At 38.7% G+C, this 24,400-nt stretch overlaps 1 protein-coding gene across 2 annotated transcripts; it reads right to left on the reverse strand.

Annotated features, from left to right (window-relative positions):
* Window positions 1-1,413: 1,413 nt before the first annotated feature.
* Window positions 1,414-22,722, reverse strand: GOLGA3 (golgin A3). 2 transcript variants are annotated; one of them, XM_057369079.1, is made up of 23 exons: window positions 22,355-22,722; window positions 19,405-19,563; window positions 18,299-18,411; window positions 17,099-17,790; window positions 15,832-15,943; window positions 14,919-15,225; window positions 14,148-14,350; window positions 13,792-13,929; window positions 13,240-13,401; window positions 12,079-12,447; window positions 11,665-11,742; window positions 10,448-10,711; window positions 9,882-9,976; window positions 9,507-9,723; window positions 8,750-8,893; window positions 7,929-8,126; window positions 7,330-7,446; window positions 6,930-7,069; window positions 6,314-6,446; window positions 6,000-6,122; window positions 5,567-5,731; window positions 5,199-5,362; window positions 1,414-4,734 (listed from the first exon to the last, which is right to left on the reverse strand). In XM_057369079.1, exons 1-23 carry the CDS (start codon window positions 22,482-22,484, stop codon window positions 4,527-4,529), a joined length of 4,431 nt encoding a protein of 1,476 aa, XP_057225062.1. In that variant the 5' UTR covers window positions 22,485-22,722; the 3' UTR covers window positions 1,414-4,526. The 2 variants fall into 2 exon arrangements, with proteins under 2 accessions (XP_057225062.1, XP_057225060.1); XM_057369077.1 differs by having other exon boundaries at window positions 19,282-19,563.
* Between the last annotated feature and the right edge of the window lie 1,678 nt (window positions 22,723-24,400).

Below are 24,400 nucleotides of genomic sequence, written 5' to 3' on the forward strand. Positions count from 1 at the left end.
CTATAAAGAAGGAGGCCTCTGGTGCATGAGAAAGAAACAATTCCCTGCACAATGTGAACCAGCAGCAAGTACAACGTTCCTGCCTTATGGGTACCGGTACCTGTACTCTGAGCGGTGCAGTCGCTCGCTGGTTTAAGTTGCTGGCCTTTAAGAACAAACTAGTATCCCTTTAACTCACACCGTTTAGCAAGCAAAGTACAGTAATTTCTCTCATCGTTGCAACTGCCTAAACTAGAACAAAGATGACATTACTGCATTGTTCCATTTTGTACACTCAAACTCCAAAGGCTGACAAATTCAGGCCAAAGATTCWTGTTTCTTCCCTGACATGTTCAGCTGAGAAAAATAAAATATAATGGAAATTGGAACACAATGAGGTTTAGATGTGTGAAAAATCAATACACAATAATGTAGTCTTTCAAAATAAGATTTTTTTTTTCTTTAAATGTAGCTATACAGCATATTCTGAATTCAAATATAAGAATTACTGCCCAAAACCAAAGAGGAGACAGTGACTCTTTTAAAATAGAAACAACATRGGGCCCTTTAGCAAAAATAGTTTATTGCACAAAACTTTTAAAGGAATCCCTATGCACATAATTTTTATAATCAACATGCTTTGTGTGATCATAAACATTAATTGTACATAGTGTAACTCCTCCAGCCCCTGGGTTATCCATTCTTCAAGAACATGGAATTATTAACTTCTATCTTTACAAATACAGCCTAAGCAGACATTACTGAATGTCATACATGAAACAGAATCATTTCATTTACAATATCAAGAACATCTTTCCCTTCCCCAGAAATCTGTGCATCTGTATTGGAAATGAGGCTGCCCAAGACTCAAGTGTTGCTGGTTAGTAGGAGGCAGAGTGATCGGGTAACAGCTGATGAGCATTAGTAACTCCTCTGGGTAGCAATTGCTTTCACAGGAAAATACTTAAAGGCTCTGATTGCAGCAAGTCACATGCAACTATTCCAGCTTTACCAGCAAAGTTAATAAAATGTACATCACAAGCTTCTGCATCACCAGGARGGAATTTGTCATCTTTAAGATAAATTTATATGGATAATACTACCAATACCCAGCGCACCTTTGATGTTGTCATAGCTAACACTAAAATAGCCATGCCACTGCAGTTCTCTCCTCTAAGGAGGAATACAAAATCCATGAAAATATGAACTAGAATTTTCATCCTGGATATTACTTTACACATGTGAAAATCTTATAGATTTCTGCTAGGATATTGCCTAAATGAACAGTATGGGACCAGATCCTCCATTGCATTGAGTGAACAGGGGGCTCAGCTGATCCCAATACAGTGCACAAACATTTCCAAGAAATCTGGAAGACAATAGAATGGAGCATTATGCAATATTCAGCAATGCCAGACACTCAGTAACTTGTAGGGTTTGCTGGTCTTTGTTGTGACTTTTTTTTAAATGCACAGTTATTCAAGAGCCCTCARTAACTCAACAGCGTCAGAAAAAATAACGCTGCAGCATTTACCAGCTTTCAGCACTTGGGAACGTTCTCACATTGCAGTGACATTTCTCCTTCATTAACCAGACTTGGTTTAGTAGGTAGCAACCACTGAAGAAACACAGAAAATACATTCTATAGCAGTGCTCGAGAAAGGAAAATAAATTTCTAAGAGATTATTCTTCAGATTCTCCTGATTATTTGGCAGTGCTGTGACAGGCAGAGGGGAGGCAGTTTTCATSCCTTCAACTAATTTATTTTATTGCCTAGACAGCAGAGTCCTGAAGCGTTGTAGACTGAGCATGCTCAGCCTCAGGGTGAGGCTTTTTAATAAAGCAGCAACTATTTCTCTGGGTAATTAAAAACATAGCTGATGAGCTTCAAAGAAAAGGCCTTGCTTTTATCACACACTGCATGCTCCTTCTAGAAGACTTCCCAGTGACTTCTGTAACTTGACTTAGTACCTCACCAGATTTAGACCCTCAAGTCTCACTGCCTGTCCTTCATTTAAGTAAATGACAAGGTGTTTCTGTTTATAGAACAAACACATGGTGAATATAATAGGACAATACCCAGTGTCCAGGTACTTCCAGAAGCAGGTGGGTCAATACAGGAATCTAATCCACAACAGTTCCCTCTTCTTGGAAAGGGAAAACGCACATCTAAGGCTACGTGATTGYACAAACTCAGATGTCTTCAGGAGCTAATGAGACACTGCAGCAGGAAGCAGAATGGATGSAAAAAGGAGAGCTGACATTCAGAACAACTAGGAAGGTTTCTAAAAATTCTGGCGTCTTTGATACCAGATAAAACCTTTATCCATATAACCATTGCCAACCTAACAGATTAAAACATAGTGGATTCTGAACTGTAGGCAAYGTATTTAATAAACTGAACAGCAACATTAACGCTGCACAAGTAGTATTTTAAATCCTGGACATTTGGTAGTTTTTTGTACTGAATATATTATTCATTACAGTTTYACTTTTTTAACAATACTGTGGTTTGGTTATTTTCTTCTTTGAGCTTAATATACAGGCAACTTCAAGAACATGACAACAGCAAGATAATCAGTACCATTTACTCTACAAAGCAGACTGCAGCAGTGTGCAGACATGTCTAAGCTAGTCTGTAAAGCCTTTGAACTGTTTGGTAAATTCGTATGATGGGCACCTAATGCCACACCAATGCATTTCTTCCTTCACCAATTTCAAAACCTTGACTGTCAGTATCACTTGACTTTGATAYCAATAAAATGTAAGTTAAAATCCAGTAGCTGTGAGGCATGAAATCATTCAGTATAAATACTTTAAGTGCAGAGTGTTCAACTGGACTAAAGATTGACATTGTAGTTATGAGAAATTAGACTTTGGATAAATATAGGTGGATTTGGGGTTTTTGTTTATTTATTTTTCACCTCACTGCTAAACAAAATGCAATATCCTTCCCCCTCCTCTGCAAAACCAAACCCAAAACCAGCAATGGCTTCTTGGGAAAAATACATGAACTGGAAGTTTTTTTAACAGCCTCTGAATCCACTTGTACTTTAACTASATTTTTTTCCTGTAAACACCGAACTGTAGTGGATATAATTGACTTGGTTTATGCTTTAAGGACAAAAACATTCTAGTACATGAGTTGCCACTAAATCTTCCAGCCAGTGTTACATGTATTTTGATTTGTGCTTTAGCACTCAGCAGATTAGGCAAGACAGGCCCCCCACACTGAATTTYTGAGTGAGGAGAGGGCTGGCTTATCACTGTACTCTGAGCCACATGGAGCAACAGGACCAAAGATGAAGGAAACTAAAGTGAGCTGCTTTAAAAATAACTTAGTCAAGGTGTTCTGCAGAGGGGCTGCCACAGTAGCAACACTTCCATTCATGGTGGACATCTTGTAATAGAGGGTGCAAAAGTAGAGTAAGTGTGTGGGAGAAGATAAAGCTATTAAAAATAATAATTTTATAGGCATTATAATTATGTCTTTAAAAATAATTAAATTTCTAAAAGCTCTGGCTTTAGGGGCTAATTTCCCTMAGCCATTTGTACAGTATGTCGAAGAAGAGCAAACTTAAATGTAACATTAAAACAATGACAGTAACAAAACCCCTCATTGTAGCCTTAACTTACAGTATATAAGCATATTAAACCAGATATTCAAAGTCAGAAAATTATGATTTTTTTTCTTATATATATATATATATATATGTATTTTACACACATACTTTTGTAAGGGTGTCTACTTCAAAACTTGAAATAAAAAGGTGCAAAGTATTTGTGCAGTGAAGCAAAGCTCACTACTGGCCTGTGACTGTAAGAGAAAAACATCAGCAAACATTCCAGGCAAACCTGCCAAAGATACCAACTGCTCTGCACTGCTTGTCTTTACAGGCTTGTTTCTTTTGCTATAGGTCAGAGGTCATCTTCAAAACTGGAAATGGCCTAACAATGACTTCTTTCCTTCAAATACAGGTATTTATTATCTGAGCTTCAAGGATAAGAGGTTATTGGAGGGAAAGGCAATGGTCAGCATATCCAGTTCTCAATTACTGCTAATGACTGAACATGGTAAGAACTTATTTTTCCCTGTAGTTTGGCTACAACCCAAGATGGGGGAAAAAATACATCCTACTCCCACAAATTAAAAAAAAAAAACCCAAACAAGAAAACCTAGATGTTATATAATTAACAGTAATTCTTTAACAAACTCACCCAGATTGAACAATTACATACTTGGAACCAGATGCTCCTCTTGACCTCATTTTAAACCTTCATCTGAATCTCTTACTAAACCCTCAAATGAGCTATATTCACCACTTGGCAGTACCCAACATGACAGAATTGTTATGGCAAGGTTTCAAACAAACCCTCAGAATAGCACATTCTGCATTTACTATTACATCAGTTTCTCAAATCAGTGCCTTTTGCTTCTACAGGCAAAAGCACAACTCTGAACATTTAAAAAAAATGAAATAAATAATTTTTATAAAGATTTGTTTATATACTTAAAGCAGTAGGAAGAAAGACAACTAATAAGGAGGTTATAGTGTCAAAGCTTCCTTGTCACTAACACTACAATTCTCTTTCTTTTCATCTGCAGTAGGAATCTCCTGCTTGTCTGATGCAGCTGTAKGACTTGTAGAAGTAAGGTCCATTAACTTGCCCTCGATCTGAGTCCATGAGGACATTGATTCATGTACTGTAATGGTGTGTTCCTCCATCTGGCGCTGAAGGCTGTCCATTTCTTGCCTTTGAATGTAATGAGAACAAAAAAGCAAATATTAACAAGCAGAAAACTAACTGCTAAATGCAAGATCAAAAAATTACCCTTCTGATTCCTGATACCTACTCTAAGACTACCTAAGATATAGCTGTATACAAAAGAAAGAAACCTACAAGAACCTTAGGAGTTGTCTTCTTCAAGAGCAAAACAAATGCAGTATGCTTATTTTAAAAAAATTAAGTAGCTCTTTCTGGTTTTTTTCCGCTGTGTACAATTTAGGATAGACATTTTGTTTGGTTTATTGTAAAGTCTTCTTTCACCATGGTAATGGCTATATAAGCAAGCACTTAAAATGGCAGAACAGCCTACTGTCTAAATATAGTCCCAATAAAGAATTAATTTTACAAATCCTTTCTTCCTCATGGTGGCAGCTGGTTTCCTGAAAACATTTTTAAGATTCTTTAATATGGTTGAAAATAACAGGGCATACTTTAATTGCCGGAGACAGCTGTTCAGATTCTTYAAAGGCTCCTTGCTCACAGCTGTTGATGGTTTCAGCAGTTCTTCCAGCAAGGCAGCAGGCACTGGACAGTCAGGAATCTTGACTGGAGTCACAGGATTGGAAGAGTTATTCTCACCTTTCAATTCTTTCCTCTGGTTAAAGGTAAAAAAGAAGTCAGAAACTTAATTAAGTAATTTCATGCCATTTTTCCCAACTAGAAAGAGTCTGTCATCACACTACTGGTACACATCTGCATGACAGAGCAAGAATCACAGGTACATTCATGTCAGGTTATTTAAAAGCATTTAGCAGAGTATTTTCCTGTACTTTACAACATGTTCTTCCTATTTAAATACCTTCTTCATCTTGCCATGCTTCAGGTCCAACTTCAGTTGCTGGTTTTGCTGCAGCAGTGACTTCATGCTGTTCTTCAGTTCAGTCACTTTAGCCTGCAGCATAAACTTATCCTTCTGAGTCGCTGACAGGTCTTCCCTCACCATTTCCAACTCTGTCTTGATATTCTAAAGGGGAAGAGAACCAATATKATGTAGAGAGACAGTATAAAAATGCCAGACAACTGATGTTTTTATAACCTTTTCGGTTTGCAGAGGAAACCACAAAARGAAACAACACACAGCACTGGTGGTTGAAACAAATTTGCCATGGCAGAAATTCAGAGATCAAGTTAAAAGAAAGTCAGTACCCTATTTCAMTGGCCTAAAGGTTGAGGAAGTAAGTAGGTAATCAGAATTCCAATCCATCAGAATCTCCACTGGCWTGACTAAATACCTGCAAGACAACTTGTATCCCTTCTAACTCCTTGTGGCTGCGCTGTTCAGTCATGTCCAGCTGCTGCTTAAGTGTTTCAATTTCTCTTTCTTTTCGTTCTACTTCCCACTTCAGGTCTTCGACCTACCAGGGCAGAGGGAAAAAAAAAACCCTTTAGAATTATGTACAGGTGCAATCAGCCACAAAATCTGTTATGTCTGATGAACCCTTCCTTAAGAAAACCTAGAAAAACTTGATTAAAAATGCTGAATTAAAGACAAAGCCATATAATGCAATATAAATACGGATGAATACAGTAAGTGTTCACATTTTACCTCTTGGCTCACTAGAGGCTGTTCACTAAGCTTGTCATCCAGGTTTTTCTGCAGAACTTGGAGCTGAGATCTGGCTTCTGCCAGCTCTTGCTGAAACTGAGATACTTCCTGGGAATGTTTTTCATCCTCTACCCTGCACAGCAAGATTAACAGACAGAGCAGTCATTCAATCTGTTTTTAAAACAAGAATTCCACTGGGTTAGCCTTCTAACTATAAATGACATAACCACGCACAAAACCTGGTTAATTTTGTGGAATATAGTCAATAATCAAATTAATCCTCTAAGTAGTTCCTCAGTGATGTAAAAGAGAAGAATAATAGGATATATAGAGAGCACTAATCCTTACTAATAATGTGAAATAATAGAAGTCTGTGTTGAAAGTGGAAAAGAAGCAGAGAGTGAAGCCTAAAAAGTGTGCCTCAGGGCTAACTGAATTATAAAGAGAGAAAAAGGCAGCTATTTGCTTAGAGTCCAAACAAGCACCTCAAGGTCAGGCTCTGCTGGGGAATATTCAACATAAACCATGCCAAAGGGCCAAACCCCAAAATTCACTGATATATGGATTTTTCTGAGGATTTGTTGTAATTGCTGCTCTGTTTCAGACATTTACTTACTGCAGTTTGTCCACCTCAGCCTGCAGGGCCTGGACCAGCAGTTCTTTGGCGTGGAGCTCCTTCTTGATCTCACTGAGCTCAAGCATCGCTGCTCGGTGGTGTCGCCGGTTGTGRGCTGCATCTGCTTTGGCTGCTGCTTCCTAACAGGACAGAAAGATGGAGTTTTTACTTTATCACTGTAGGTGAATCACAAAGGGAGCTTAACACAGGACACAGCAAAGAAGTCACCAACTGATCTTTCAGCCACTAGCCATTGTGACAGAGATCCTGCAGGAAGTAGTATAGAGTATATACTACTAGAGTATATAACTAGTATAGTTATAAAGCACAGACTTAATTTCAAGATACTTTTAAAATACCTTTAAATCACTTTTTAAGTATATAAAAGATGAACCATTACCTGCTTCTGAAGGTCTTTAACTTTTAACTTTTCTTTCTCTAGGGAAGCTTGTAAAGCTTGAATAAGTTGTTGCATTTGCTGATCCTCTTCCTCTTTCCGCTTTAGGACTGCCTGAACCTGCAACACATCACAAAAACAAATGCACGTTTTGTGTGGGCTCACTGGAAGCAGAGGAAATATAAACACAAGCCAATGCAGGGATTGCAAAACAACTCTGCTGTTCACTGATCACTCTTTCCATACAATACCTTCAATGTTAAAAGTAGCTATGGTGAAATGGTAGCTCATTGSCTATGTCCCCATGAAYACATTAYTGTTGGCATAAAAATTATTTCTCTCAATGAACCCCTATGTAAAACAGTTCATATGTTCCAACTACCTACTTGCACTATTGCAAATACTGCAGTGCAATTTTAATAACCTTTTTTCAAAAGGAAACTCTGTTTATTGCTAAATCCCATTTCTCATCTCTTGTTCAGTCCCCCCACATTGCTACTGTTGTGCAACACATGGAGGACACTGAGCTGGAGAAAATGCATGAACTTTGTATTACATGAGCTAATGCCTTTCTTAAATGATTACATCAAGAGGTCAAATACCTGTAGATTGAGTTGTACCAAGTCTGCCTCTCTTTTTGCTAATGCTGTTTCGAGGATATTRTTGTGCTCCCGCAAAGCAGCGTTGGACTGACTGAGACCTGTAAGTTTTCCACGTTCATGTTCCAGTTCCAGGGCCAACTTCTTATTAATTTCTTCTAAACGTTTTATCTTCTTCCTGAAGCCTCTAGATTCTTGAAGCTATAACCAAAGAAAAACACAAATCAAACAAACCTAACCAAACAGCCTGAGACTATTATCACAAAACAATTGTGAGTTAAACTCATTAAGCATCTTGCCTTTTCAGAGTGGGATTTTTTTTTTCTCTTTTTAAATGAACATTAAGTTCACKTTGGTATTTTTTTCATGCTGAAAGACTAAAATGCTTGCTAGAAGAAGAATCCAGGAGTACTCTTCAGGTGCAGATCAAGAGTAGTTAATACATATAATTTTTTTGTGCCGCTCTACAATTGAACACCACTACCTGGCCCTCAGAATCACTGGTGATCTGTGACTCCCAGTACTTCTAGAAGCTAATGATTCATGCATCCTCACTGTCTCATGACCAGACACATCTGGTATCTAATACAGGAACCACTCCTCTCTCTCATCCTCTTCCCCTACACCAYGACAATGACTCATGAAACCACCAAGAACCAGCACAAGGCAACAAAATTTCTAACTATCACTGACATGATATTTCCTGTACAAAATTCTCATTTTCTCCACCGCTGGAATAAAATTTTGGTACTTAAATCTCTCCCTGTCTCCTAGGTACATTTTACTATCATGTGCCCATCCACCAAGCAAATTCAAGCAATCACCTCATCCTCAAGTTCCAGCACTTTCTCTCTGTATTCTTCAAGCTCCTGGCTGGTCAGTGAAATGACTTCTTGCAACTCTTTYTCCAGCATCAACTTACTGCTGCTCACAGCTCGCAGTTCTGTCTTCAGAGCTTGAATCTTCTCCTAAAGACAAAGGGATCACAGATGTGATAAGTGTATCACCCATCTTCAGGAGTCACTTCTGCTTTGGTTAGATAGCCTACTTCTCTAGCAAATATGACATGAGATGCTGGTGTTCAATTTAAAGGTCTTGCTCAGAGCTTTCCACCTTTGCATCCASCTACTGCTGTTGGTGAATGTTGGTACTTGATATCTTGCTCCATTGGTTCAAGAAATTGGAGCTTCCCTCAGTAAATTAATTTTTGTATCACAGGCATAACATATTATGAGCTATGGCCACCTTGAAAAGAAATTAGCTGTCAATGAGAAAAAAAAGCAGTAAGAGTTAGAATTTTGGAAAACCTCCAGATACTAACCCTTAAAAAAAAAAAAAAAGATTTAAAAAATCCCACCAAAAACCAAACAAAACCCAAACAAACAATAAAAATTAATCAGGAAATCTATCCTGCCAAATGATCTCTCTCAAAGGTAGTTAAAGAAGTTCTCAGTGCTCAGAACACTGACACCATGTTCTTATCTAGTTTTATCTTCCAAATATTATCATCATTTCAGGGTTTAATAGTATTTCAAGACTTAGAGCTCTGTCTTTGTACAATGTCAAGAGACACCTGCATACYTGAGCAATCTGGTCATTCCCTCCATCAGTAATTTGTGCTTTTAGTTTGCTCAGCTCAGCCTCAGCGGATTCCTTTGCAGTAAGAGATTCCTGCAGCTTCCGACTGAGAATGCTGACTGCATTCTCATAGGCTTTGTGTTTTGCCTTCATCTCTTTCTGAGCATTCGTCAGGTCTGACCCGAGACGYTTCATTTTCTGTTTCTGCTCTGTAATGGCCCTGGGGTGAAAGGAAAACACCAGGTAAAAACAGAAGCTGSTCAACAAATAGTACTAAAAGATTAATTTTTCACGTGGCCCAACAAAACCCAGCATTAGAAAGCCAAATATGAAAACCAAATGCTGTAGTTCTTTTGCTTATGCTAAAAGAACACTTACTTTTTTGCTTCWTCTTGCATTTGTTCTACTTGTTGTTTTAATGCCTGATTTGCCTCAGCAAGAGATTCCATTTGTTCCTTATCAAACTGCAAAGACTTAACAGGAAGGAAAAGAAGACGCATGAGAATAAGAACAAAAGCATGTTTGCTGTGTATGTTTGATTATAAAAGAAAAAGCATGGAATTTCAAAATTACTTCCATCTCTAAATATAAATTGCTCTCCATGTTCTCTTCCCCTGTTTAAGTCTTCCCTCTGAGGCCACCACCATTCCACATATCAACAGTGTTTGGATTCTGCTCTCAGAGTTCACTTTAGGACCAAGGAAACTGCTTCCACATCAATTTTCTGCCACTCCTGTAGTGCTTCTCCCMACTTACACAAGCTGTTAGTAAGTAGTCATGCATTTATAGAATTTTGGTTGGTATATGTGGAAATGTCTAGAGTATTTTAAATATCTAACCAAGAACATTAACTTGCAGGTGATCATTCTGTTTATTTCCAAAGTTAACAGAAATAGCAGTGTATCCTGGATGTAACGCTCTCCAAAGCTTTACACCTTCCATACCTGTAGGCGCATTTCCATATCATCTCGTTCTTTCTGCACTGACTGGAGGTGATTTTCTATTTCYACCATCTGCTGGTGAACCTGAGACACTTCCTTCTGTAGTTTTGAATGCTCAGATTCGAGTGACTGTTTCTCAACTTGGATTTTCAGCATTTCTCGTTTTATCTCCTTCAGTTCCGAGTCCAGCCGCTTCTTCGTAGCTTTCAGCTCACTGATCAGCTGGTCCTTGGAACTCGCATCTCTTCGGTAGGCTTCCACCATGACCTTGCACACAAGAGTTTCAAGAGGACCATGTCACTTCTGTTTCAGCTTTGCAAATTTATGACTCATTTACTAAAAACAATTTAATGATATTCTTTTAGTTTGAAAGAGGAGTGTGTCATACAAACCAGCATCAGCTTCTGTAATAWATTTGCTCTGATTCAAAGGTTTTCTGCAAGCTCAGATATCAAATAACAACAGTACATATTARTTCATGAAAAAAACCACCTCCGTGTTCTTGGCAGTAAGGGATACTCTTCTTCACATTCTTTATAGAATTGCAATAATTATCTGCTATTCTTAAAAAACAAATTGTAAAAACTTAACCATCCCATGCACACGATTAGTAACTTTTGCCATGAGAGGGGGGCTTAACTGTGATTGATAGATTAAACATGTTCCCAAACTTAAACATAACAASCTAAAACAAACTTTACATTAGGTTAATGAGCAGTCAAGCAGCAAATTAATGGTGCCACCTTATAAATAAGACAGATATATGTGCAACACTAATGACACATCAATTTCAAATTACTGTTTCAAAACTGTGTAAATTCAGAATAAAACTGGCAGTAAAGTACTTATTTACCATCYAATTACTGAAGCAACTATGATTTTTCAAAGTTGCAAGGAAATGACAACACTTGAAGATTTACACAAGTGCTCTTGCAAAAGCAAACCTAATCAACAAACCAAAGAGATTTTCTATGGTGGATCACTTGGCAAACTCCCCAAAGCCCTACCAAAGCATGAATTGGTTGGTGGATCAGCTTTTACATCAGTTACAGAGAGAAATTCAAGTGTAAGTTATACAGTTTCTGTATTTTAATGCCACAAAGTTCTGTGATATGAAAAATAGATTTAAAAATCCTCACAACCTCTTCGAAGTACATCCCCTTGACTGCAAAAAGAGGTGCATTCTTGGGCTTTATGTCTCAGAAATTGCTTTTGCTTACCTTCTGCTGCAGGAACTGTTCCTTCACTTTTTGGAGCTGTTTTTTGAGGGTGGCATTTTCTTGTTGCATATTTTCCACCTGTCAAGAGAGGGAAAAAGCAAACATTACTTTATGTGCCAAATGTCATTTTCTACCTGATTGCTTCAGTGAGCGTATACCTGTCTGATTTGTAACAACATCCTAATCTAACAAGGATMCTGTTTCTGACTAAGCATCTCAATGGTTAGATAATACAGCATTTTATACAGAAATGCATTTACCAGGTCATCACTCTGGAAGCRAAATTACTGCATAAGAAAGATATTRGCCSACAGTACCACAGAAAAGAGCACACTACAAAATWACTTCCCCAACTCTGACCTGTACTCCACATTATTTATTTTAAAACTGGTAAGATTTCAGAAAGATCATTACCTGGCTTGACTTGACTGCCATTTCTTGYTTCAGCTGCTCTAAGATTTGTGATGTTACTTCTGTATCTTCTCCAAGGCGTSCTGCTCCTTCATCAAGTTGCTCTTTACCTGCTTTTGCTGCCTGCAGAGCAACTTCCAACACAATCTTCTCATTCTGTAAATACTGGATTGTGTCATCCTTAGAAGTAGCATCACTCTGGAGCTCTTCTAACCTGGCCTTCAGTTCATCATACTGTGTCTGCAAGTCATCCAGGGACTGCTCTTTGGTGTGCAGTGTCTCTTGGGTTAGAGTCAATTGCTTCATTAGGTCAAGGTGTTCTTGCTGCAAGGATTCAAGCTGCAGATCCCTCTGATGCAGAGTCAACTTGACCTAAGAGGAAATATTTTAAGATTAAATTAATACAAAACAAAGGTTACCTTTGAAAATGCACTCTCATCAAAATCAAATATTTCAATTAATATTTTAGCCTCCAGGAGAAAATAGAAGGAGGTGAAAATATTTTTTAACTTTCCTAGGCCACTTCTTCTATTTGCTGTGTTAATTGTATCATCTTCTGCAGCTAACTTACAGGCTAAGCAGTGACCAGAATGACAAACCTAAAATATTAATAATATTCATCATATTTTCAAATTTTACTTGAAAAATATGTCCACAGTAAATTCAGGTAAATTCAGCATTATTAATAGTACCATAGCATTACATGGAATATAATACTGAGCTATCACATACTTCATCTCATTGCAGCCCTTGACATACTGCCTACATAATTTTACAAAATTACAGCAGGACTCCAGAGTGAAGTGCAGATTTATCATGCTGTAGCTGTAAATGCATATAACATCCTGACTGCCTAACAACTGTGAACATGGACCTATGGTTCTTGTCTATAACTTAGAATAATCACATACTGAGTTCACTAAAAAAAACAGCATCTGCAAGACAGTAGTTACAAAATTTTTAGAAGTGTGACTACTGACAGGGTTGAAAAAAGGGCTTTTTTACCTGAAACAGAGTGATTTAGACAAGCACTTCATTTTTGCAGCCATCTTTCAAGTTTTAAAACAAAGTTTAGAGTTCAGTATCCATTTACTATTACTTTTTCTGCCTAACAAGTATTTCCTTTGGAACCCTTGGGAAGWTGATTAATTAACCACAGTCTACCTGTTCCAATTCTTGCTCCAATGTTGCTGCAGAATCAGCCATTTTCTGAAGCTGTTCTTTCTCATCCTCAAACTCCTCYAGTTTTCTCTGCAAATCTTCTTCCACCATGGTTTTAGCCTCCTGGATCTGYATGAAGGCAGCTTCTTGATCTAACATGTCAGCCTGCATAGAAAAAGCATGGAATCAACTTCTACAGTTTCAATGAAGCACATTACTGATTTAGATTAACTTCCAATTAAGTTCTCTTGAAAAAGTTCATGAATGGGCAAAGGACAACATTTACATTTGCCTTCAAAGTTAAATTAAAAACAATACCAGAACTGAAAATGCAAGTATCACCTTCATATGGGAAATATATGGCCTTGTTCCCTCTTATYGTTCACAAAGCCATGCAAATTCATTTGCTCTGAAATATTTAGTGATTTTATAAAGCAGCATTTGAACCAATTCATAAGAATTCTATGTTACTTTGCCAGAACAGCCTTGAGTTTAAAAAACATAAATATACAATCTAGACAGAACATAACTCACGAAACCCATCTACAACCATACCTCAATATTTTGYAGCTGTGCTGCAATACGTTCCTTTTCTTTAATGGACCTGTGCTGGGTTTCAGTCAGCTGCTGAGACAGGGCCACATTCTCTAGTTTGAGATGTTCCAACATACCTGCTTGAGTCATTTGCCCAGCCTAAAGCAAGGAAACAAATCACTGATTAATAACAACAAAATTTAAGAGTTTCAGAAAAAATAAGAAAATCACATTGAAACTGTGTGTGCCTTAATTCTGCTTTCGTGGCACTGGGGCAGTCAGATCATTGTAGAAGGCCATTGGGCTGTCCTGTGGATAAAACTGACATAAAAAAGAACAGATTCTCAGCTGTCCCATATGCAAATAAATCACAATACCTGTATATTRGCCATCTCACTCTGCAGCCTGACACGGGCCTCCTGTGCCAGCACCAGCTGCTGCTGGTACCACTGCCTCACGTTCTGGAGAGATGTGATTTCTGTTTCAGATGCYTTCAGCTTGTTGGTCAGTGTGGTCCGTTCCAGCTGCACCTTCTGAAGCTGGGTCTGCAAGGAAGCCAACTGCTGCCGCAGATCATGAACTGGAAAAACAAAAATAAAAAAACTTGTGCTATTTTTATGCACACTTTTTCAAGTGTTATTGTTTTTGTCTTTTCTATTTTTCCTTTATTTTTGAACAAAAGCACATATGCCTAATTACATAAAGATTGGMTTTTCCTGAAAAAGAGCTAGAATCCAAAGTATCAGGTTATAAGCAGAATAAAATTAAACTAAATGAATCAGTTCTGTAARCATTCATAGTTCCTTAGAGGCAGAAAACATGAACTAACTAAACATCAGGAAGTAGGTGTCCTGGCACGTAGAGTCATCATTACAAATCAGTATTTGTACAATTTTCCAAAAAAACAATTMGGCCACTGTCGGGACTAAGTATTTATGCCTCCCTCTCCAGGCTGGCAGTGGCAGTTTGCAAACTGTGGCACTTCTGTGACACAAAATAAAAACCAATCATCTTGAATTCAGACCATTTTATTAATATATCAAATAAACAAAAATTAAAATTTCTTCTTCCTGGACTTCAGAATTAAGTTGAAATAAAATGGTTTATGGAACAACAAGTTTTAAAGACTGACATTTACATCATCCCACCTGTGCTGTCTCTGGTGAGAACATTCTTTTGCATATCTTCAACCTTCTGCAGGAGTCTCTGGTATTGCTCCTCAGCTAATTGCAAATCATTGTTTGAAGAAGCCAAACTGGCATTCTTTGCTTCCAAGGCATTTTGCAGGTCAGCCATTGCTCGTTCCAGATCCCAACAAGACTGCTTTAATGTGGCCACTTCTGAGCTTAGAGATTCCTGCTTCTGCTGGCTGTTTTGGCTGTGCTCCATCTGTGCCTGAAGCTTCATGTTCAAAGCTGCAAGCTGGGCTTGTAGCTCAGTCTTCTCTTTGAGAGCCTAAATGGGCACAGAAAATCAAAATACAGAAGTCTTAAAAGAAAATGCATTAATGGCTGACTAAAAAAGATGTCCAGCAAAATGGCTTTGATAAGGCAAAGACCACTTGCTTGTAAAAAAATTATTTTTAAAGCAACATCTCATCTATCAGGTATTTCAAATAGTCAAAGAAATACAGAGGAAAGAATATACAATGTATATGGTATGTCAGCAACCACGTCAGGCTGGGTTTARTWTMGGATTAGTTTTATWTCTCATTATTCTACTCTGATTTTATGATAATACATTAAACTAATTTCCCCAAGTTGAATGTCTCTTGCCTATGATGGTAACTGGTGAGCGATCTCTCTGTYTTTATCTCAACCCATRAGCCTTTCATTGTTATTTCTTCYCTTCCCTGTCCTGCTGGGGAGGAGAGTGACAGAGCAGCTTTAGTGGACACCTGGCAYTCAGCCAGGGTCAGCYCACCATGGCATCCWTGTAAAGTACCTTATTCAACAATGTTTTTACAACACAATCCCATAGGTAATGAGCAAGAGGCTCTTGAAATTTAATTAAAGCATTAATATGATTTGCTGAATATACGTTTTCAAATTTATTTTCTACCTGATTAGCTTCTTGTGAGAGTGCTTCTAGTTGCCCTTCAAGTCTCATCTTCTCCTTCATAACCTGCAGCATCTCATCATGAGTTCCTGCGATAGAGCTTTCCATAGAAACACTGGAGACAGAGACACATACACAGTTCCAGGCTTAGAATACAACACTCAGCTAGTTGAAGTGACACTGAAGTTAAGAGRTACTCAGACTGTAGGACATTTTTTCTGGCTTTATGATATATCCAGAACACAGTGTAACAACCTCTRCTAAAAAGAGAATTATATTCATGCTAAGGTTTTATACTTTAGTTTCCTGTGCTTGCAGTAGAATCTAGTGAGGCACCATATATATGCTAGAAGTGCAATGGCTGACTTCATCATATTCTMCAGATCCCATTTTAAGCAGACCACTGGACATGATGGGATCACAAAATCTCCACAATTATTGTTCATAACTRTCTGCTTTAAGGTGCTTGAGAAATACCAACAGCTACTGCAAAAGAAGAACAGATATTTGGCATAAGGGATTCCTTATGCTGACTCGTTGCTGTACAGCCAAGGCATCTACAGAAAGAGATCTTCTCTYATTACCATAAGAAATAAATCTAAGCCAGAATAATCATCAACAACTGATTGTACACCTCAGCATCTCTGGGCATGATGCTTTATTCCAACGAAGTGCTGGGGGGGGGAAGTGATTTCAAAAGCAGRACATATAAAACATGCATCTGCAGACAACTGATAAAAGCCATGCATTGTTAAGGGCTTCACCAGTCATGMATTTGCTTTCTGAATCAGTTTAATACCTGTCATAGATATATAAGCTTGGGAGACCAAATCTCATTCTTAAAGGCCTGAAGAGGTTATGAGTATCTAGGACAAGRCTCTTCACATTTCTTAACTATGTGAGGTGTGAAAGGTACATGCATAGATTAGGAAAACAACAATAATAAACATCACTAAGGCAGTCAAGTTTACTCTTTCAGACTTTACAGACCAAGGCTCATGAGTGGTTCAGTGAATCAAGTCCTTCYATACAGACAGAAGCAAATGCTCACAGTACATTTAATACAGTCAGTGGCAAAAAATATATTTCTCCAAAGATACACTCAGTAAAATAGGTGAAGTGACCTTTCATATTCTTTTAGAATTTGTAAGCTAATAACGGACTTAATCACGGTGTAAGTTAAAACTGGATCAAAAGTTAGTAGGAGGTAAAAGTAATAGCCTGCCTATTCCAAGACAGTGTAATTAACTAACACTGTGATCATTCTTACCTGCTAGAAATACTGTCTCTCCTGCTCCGTACCTCTCCATTAACTTCTTGCTCTTGGGCCTGATGCTCCACAGCCGCCGCCTGCAGCACCTCACTGATGGAGGGAAATTGCCCCATTGCTTCAGGTTGTATCTTCTGGCCGTTTATTGTATATGGTGTATCCTGTTTGCCTTCTGCATTCTGTAAACTGCCATACAGCCCTTTCCCTGACACACTGCTGTATGTAGAGCTGTCGCTCTCATTTCCATCCAGCCTCATTCCCACTTCACTCCCATCAATCTCTGAAATGCTATCTCCTGCTAAGGAGGAATTCTCTATTCGATCATCCATGTCAGAGGGCAGACTAATCTCTGAAACAACTGATGTTGGACCRCTTCTGCTCTGTGTCAGAGCTGCCCCAGATAAATCGGTAGCCACACAATTCCCAGTAGCATTCTGAGCATCTGAATCTTCAGTTCTGTAGTCAGCCAAGGACCGGATCTTGCTGGCCTTAGATTTTGAGCTTTTTCTCTCTTTTGAGGATGCTGGGAGTCCCAAGCTACCCAGTTTTGGCCCCCTGGGGACGCTGGTCCGCAAAAAGGAGTATTCTTTTGTCATTGCTACAGTGCTGGCTCTTGGCAGGATTTCTGGATTTAACATCAGCTCAGGGTCCAGGGTGCTGGAGGGACGGTTTTTGGATGTAGACTGACTTGACTAAAAGAAGCAAAGAGTCCACAATAAACTCCAGAATGTTAACTTCAGAGTTAACATCGAAGACTTATTTTGGTGTAACTCAAGATATAAAGCACTACACATATATATTAAATACACATCCTTTAAATTAAATACACACTGATATTAAATACACATCCTTTCATAAACAGGGTGAATTATATCAGCAATCAACCCTATCAAGGTTCATGATATACACGTTGAAAATGTTCATGTGAGACTCCAAAAGGTAACTGAAAAATATAAGCTAAATGGAACATTTAGGTCACTTTAAGTTTTGTCTTTGGTTTTATCCCCCCTACTTTAAGTAGCACAAAACAGTACAATAGTGATGAGGTAACAGAAACAAATTGTGCTTGTCCAGAAGAAAAAAAATGCTTTTTCACATTTGAGAAAACTACTGAATGTCTCAATTCAGGGCACAGAAATGGTAAAGTTTTCAAACTTCTCAACAAAACACCATCTTGAAGATGTGGAGTATGGTACTTACTCTTTCTTGATGCCTCTTCACTCGGTATTGTTTGAGCTGCTCTTCCAGACGCCTTCTTGCCTGAAGTCTGATTTGTTCTTCATTCTCCAATGGGAGTGAAGACTCCACTGAGCCTGTGAGTGAGAGATACCTCCACAGTCAAACAGAAAACTCCAACACAGGCAAATGGAATGCAAAAGGTAAAAGCCCCTTCTACCATCAGCAACATGCTTCATGCTTAAGCAAGGAACAAAAGGAAAGCCCACTGACATGCACCTCAAATGACCCTCTTCAAATATATCCTTGTGTAAGCTCTGATAAAGCCTGTGGACTTCCACTGCTCAGTTTGTGAATGCTATAGTTCCTACAMATGTTTATGACAAGAGATTATTCACCAAGAAAAAAAAAAATATTGCTGCCATTTAATCTCACCTGTACTGCATTTCTGACAGCACTAAAATTACAAAACTAAGCAAGACCTACACAGTCCATTCATTCCGTACGTTAGGGAAAAATGCTCCCTTGATACATTTTCTTACCTTTTATTAACTCACATTAAGCCTTTCCTGTAGTAAGGCTTTTTAAAAACAGTTTCAGAAAACTCCCGTAGCATTAGATACCTTAATATAAAGGCTTTCCCTTCTCCCCACTTCCTTGCTCTTCTCTCCCTTCCTTTATTACTAAGCTACAATGGTTCTGCTGTTCTTTTTTTTTTTATGTCATCTGTTACTCCTAATAATCATGAAGATTAGAATAGATTCAGCCCCAGAAAGCATGAATTCCCCTCCAGYGGAGAGCCAGTTTTAAATAGTAAGGCACATGCCTTAGCTGCAGCAGACGTGGTTTACTGAAAGAAAATGARTTGTATTTTAAATAAAAGTTTACTGCAAAAATGAAGTTTAGTTCAAGCTTAAATGATGTTATAGGAGTCCAGAGCCAGGCTCAGAGTAAAAAGCTTTATGCAGCAAGAGAAAGCAGGGGCACCACCATAAACAGATGCTTACACAATTCAGTTTCTTGCATGGGAAGACTTAGTTTGAGAGACTGCAAAGCTTCTTTTCTAAGAGCTATGCCCTCAGCACTAGTTCCCTGAGACTTCCTTAGGCTGTCATGGAAACCAGTCACACCTGGGGATGATTCCTCCCCCTGCTCACTGCTGGTGGGATCAAAAGATACAGGAGAGTCAGAGCAGAACGACTGTGGCCCATTCTGGCAGGCGTCCACTTTGYTGTTTATCTCCAGACTTCCCTCTTCATTTGGCACTTCATTGATATTATTACTGGTAGCTGGAAAAGAAAGTTTTACTGAGCTACAGTTTAAGCCACTCCATTTATCTTCCCATTTCCACCCAAGTACAATGCCAGCCCTATTGCCTTTATATTGTACAAAYATGGAAATTGCTACTGACAGCAACTGGCAAGAGAAACTTCCTAGAGGGTTTTTGATTCTTTACTTTAAAAGACCAGAACAAGCACCTTTCATTTGCTTTACTACGTTGCCTTCAAGCAATAATATTCATATAAAATACCTTCAAAACTTCACACAGGTTTTTAAAATCTTGTTAGGCATAGAAGCATGAAACATTGAGTGTAAGAAACTCTGAGGGGCAACCTACTACAAGTAAGGCTCAGGCCTGTGCTGAATGATTCAGCTCTTTGCTATGCTGCTGAGCACTGAGAAGAAAGCATCCACCATCCCAGTTTCCAGCCTGGCCCAAGCAGTTTGTCAATTTTAAACTGAATTTACATTTTTTCAAATAGGACATCTTCATCAAAAGTACAGTAGCAAAGCTAACATGTATCAAAATAATAAACCTACCAATTAAAACGCAAATCAAGAACACTTCAACACCAATTTTACCCCTACTTAGTAGTATTAGATTTTTCTTTTCCATCAAGAAAAAATGCATATTCAAAACCAGTTAAACATTTCACAGGTTTATACTGCGGCTTTCTCACACATTTGTATTTCACTTGGCTGGGAACTAACATTTATGAACTTGAGTTGCAAAAAAAAACTGTATCTAACTTTAAATTAATTACTACAGATCTCAAATGAGGAGAGCACTGAAATAGCCACTGCCTTTCTGTTCATTCCCACACCACGTTATCACTGAAGTAACTGGAACTCACTGGAATAATATGGAAGACTTCATTATTTTTTCCTAAAGATGGTGGAAAATATTTGATATTTATRATCACAAAGTATTTGCAAGTGCAAAAATCAAGTTCCCCACCTCTGCCACCACAATGTGAACCAGCACAGAGGAAACTAAACGAAGGAACTGAATTTGGGTAAAAATGGAAAGCTTTCAGTCTTAAGTTGCCAAAAACAACTCATAAGATTTGAATCAAAATACTCTTGAGTATCTTATTTGTCATACAGACAACACTTTCAGGCCATTGTAGCCTTAATCACTTCTCTGATTTAGAACCACAAAAACAGTTGCAGGCATGATGGAAGGGGTAAGTTCAACAAGGATGTAAAAGAGGACAGAGGACAAGACTGCTTTTTAATGCCTAACATTTTAAAACTAGAATACTGGCAAAAATTCATTTAAAATAGATGTCAGTGCTAAGATTAGCCCCAAGAAACCAAAAATAAGAAGATAGCTCATATATTCCAAAATACTGTTTCTGCCTATCTCGGAAACTGCAGCTATTACTACATCAGGTTTGTAATTTATTCACATTTTTTCCCCACAACAGTGAGTAGTACACACATACAAAAGGGATGTTKGAGAAAAATTGTGGAGGAATGTTTTCCTGACAACTTCCGGAGACCAGGAGACACTCAGAACCTACGCACTCCTTGAACTAAAGTAACTGAATTGCAGTAGTGGCAATACAGCTGCATCTTTTCAGAACAATGGGCAAGGAGATGCAATTGGAATAAAAACAGTAGAAAGACACATTATCTATTTGTAAGCCACAACTCGATTGTCCAACACAGGCAACAACAGGAACRTGTGATCTCCAGCTTCATAAAAGATGAATGAATCATCATCTAACTACACTCTGTCTGATAACGGGCAGCAGAAGAAAAGCAAAGGAAGTGTCAGGCCTCCTGTCTCCTGCCTGTGACAAGGTGACACACTGTGGTATGAGAAAGTCCCAACCTCATCACGTCACCTCCTTTTACACAAGGAACTGCTGTGCTTTTGTGTATCTACGCAGCCACAGTACACACAGAGTACACACCCCTCCACCCAGCCACCCCCATATCCTCATACACCAACATATCCTCAGACTCCTGCCAGGGAAACATGGAGATTTCAATTCAGTGCAGGGAAAATACTTCCACAATGAAAGCAGTTAAATACTGGAATGGGCAGGGAGGCTGCTGAACCTCCCTCTACACAGACTTCTAGAATTTAACAGGACAAGGCCCTCAGCAACCTGATCTTGCTGCAGAACTAGGTGTGCTCTGTGCAGCAGGTTGGACTGGATAACTCACAGAGCTCCCTTCCAGCTTAACTTTGATTCTATAATCTCCTCAGATAGTGGACTCTAAACAGTTTCTCATAAACAGCTGCATAATTATTTTATTATAGAGCTTGTCTACATATCAAAGTTACTTTGAGATAAATTGGAGAGTATGTGCCAGCATCTCTCTTCYATAAAGGGAAGCTTAGGCAGGCATTCTGGGTTTTTCCTAAACAATTTAATTTTATTAGGAAGATTTTCTCTGACAGAATAAAGTATTCCAGTCACAAGTTTACTCTGGAACAGTCATTTCAGAACTGCTCGTTGTAGAGAGTTTCAGGTGTACATTCTTGGAAACATTATCTGAAGACAGACTAACACCAAATACTCACCTAGCAGCTGATAATATTTAAGTTAGTATTTTGGTTTTGCTTTCAAAAGAAGTTCTAYAGAAAAAAAAAAMMCAAAACAAAACCAGTTTTACATACACACAGAGCTATAGACTTCACCAAACTTGCTTAAAACTGCTAAACAAGAAATTCCTGACCTCAAGGAAGTATGTCCTTCTGCATCCCCTGAACAATAAAACAGATGATTATATAAAGGCCTGGATAAGACCGGGAAATTATTTGGTGCATATTAAATAACTTACTATTAATTTCATCTGTCGTAACTAGCTGTGACTTGGCTTTACAATCCAAGAGTTCTTTGGAGCTGCTGGGAGCCCCATTACTGTTTCTGTTCTCCAAGTGAACATCCTGCTGGACAGATGAGGAGTCCATGATAAAAATGATCCAGATCCCTGGAAAGCTTTTCTTCKCAACGATTTGCCACCAAGTGAACTACCAAGTCCTGTTTCTCTCCATCAGCAAGAACAGCACCAAGATGTGACACAGGAGGAGTTCTGAGCTGTAGAACTATCGGTGAGCAGCAGGCAGCTGCTGGCTCCACATCAAGGAAACAGCTCRCAGCCAAAATCGGAACCACCAAGGAGCTGCATGCTCTAGAAACAAAATGTAGTGAGTTTAYAAACGTTTACCARAGTTCTGGAAATAAGAGTTAAAWATAAAATAGCGCCCACAGACAGAACCAATACATGGGGTAACAACAGAGACAGTTAAATACAACCARGTATCCAGCTTTGGGAATAAAAAGTGATCTCTTTATGTTCACTTTTTTTAGTAGCATTGAGATACTGCAGAATGATGCAACAGATAATATTGAACAAGACAGCTGATTTAAAATCACTGTCCCTTATAACAGAAAGGTCTCTTTGGCCTCTGCTTTAAGAACCGAGCCACTATTCAGAGTAGCGCCGTATTCTGTAAATTATGATATATATGTATATATATACAGAAGCATACCACAGATTTCATTTCATGGGAATGAGTTTCAAGATCTTTTGTTAAAATGAAGCACAGAATTCAGATTTAGGGTTTTTTTTAAATGAAATTACATCATTACTGTTTACTTGTCTGCAGAATAACAAGTATGAATCACTGCACAGAAGCTGAACTACTTATTTCAGCACAAGCTGGCAGTCAGAAAACGGCCTAGACTGCAGCTCAACATTGCCTTCTCCTATGACCAGTYAAGAGATGGATTTCCAAACACAGTTTATGGAACTTGCAAATGATTCTCCAGGTATTAAGATCCAACCTCTGGATCCAGSCACCTAATACAATGTGACAGAAATTGTTGTATACAGTCACTTCAAGTAATTAAATTTTGTTCTAAATAGTTACTGACAGATTAATTCAGATTACAAAATCTTGGTGTTCTTATTTACTTAAAAAAACACAAGAAATCCCCAGTTAATAAAAAAAAAAAGGGGAATGTCAAATCAGGAATATTTTGACTGCATTTTTAATGAACACAAACATTTTGAACAACATTCCTCCCATATCTCCAGAGTACTTGTGTAACTGCTACTGTGCCACACTGCTCTGGTCACCCAGCAGCACCACCACCATCACCAAAATGTTASTGGAGCTGCAAACAGCTCAGGGCACACAGGAGAACACAGTTATGTAGGTGACTCTTACAGAGGTGAGCTGCGAAGGAGCCAGAAACCTGGAGCACCTTTCTAAATGCCAACCTTGACCAAACAGAAAGATAAGCACCACCACTGTGATTTGCTACTAATTTTTAAAGATWTTTCAGTATAATAAAGCTTACGATGAAATTTCCAGAACTGCCACCATACAGCAAACAGGTGCCGCATGGTAGGCTACCAAGAATTACAGACAAAAGGCAAGCAAGATGTTGGCTCTTTACTACACCTTGGCAAAATCCAGCCAACACGAGATGGTCTGTTTTCCTTGTCACAAAACACATTTAAATTATCTAGTTGATGAAGAACGACTTTCTCCTATACAACCCATTGTCAATATCAAACGGTAGAATATTCTGGCCTCAGAGCCCTTTCACATCCCTGTGTTGCGCACAAGCAGACCCACACATAAAGATATGGGCACGCCACGGGAACGCAGCAATAACCCCACAGGGAAAGAGCTGTACGAAAACCACCGATTTTGCTTAAAACAGCAATAATCAGGAGGCCAAGGGGTCCCGGTCACAGACTGGGAAAGGGCCGGCAGCCCCGGGCGCGGGGTCCCTGGGCCGGGCACGTCCCTGGGCGCCGGCAGAGGCAGCGGGAGGCCCGGGGCCGCAGCCCTCAGAGCGACCCGGGCCGGCG

This window comes from Malurus melanocephalus, unplaced genomic scaffold (genome assembly GCF_030028575.1).
Source record: "Malurus melanocephalus ecotype Western Australia unplaced genomic scaffold, MMel_1.1 scaffold_102, whole genome shotgun sequence".
In the NCBI taxonomy this organism is placed as follows: Eukaryota; Metazoa; Chordata; class Aves; order Passeriformes; family Maluridae; genus Malurus; species Malurus melanocephalus.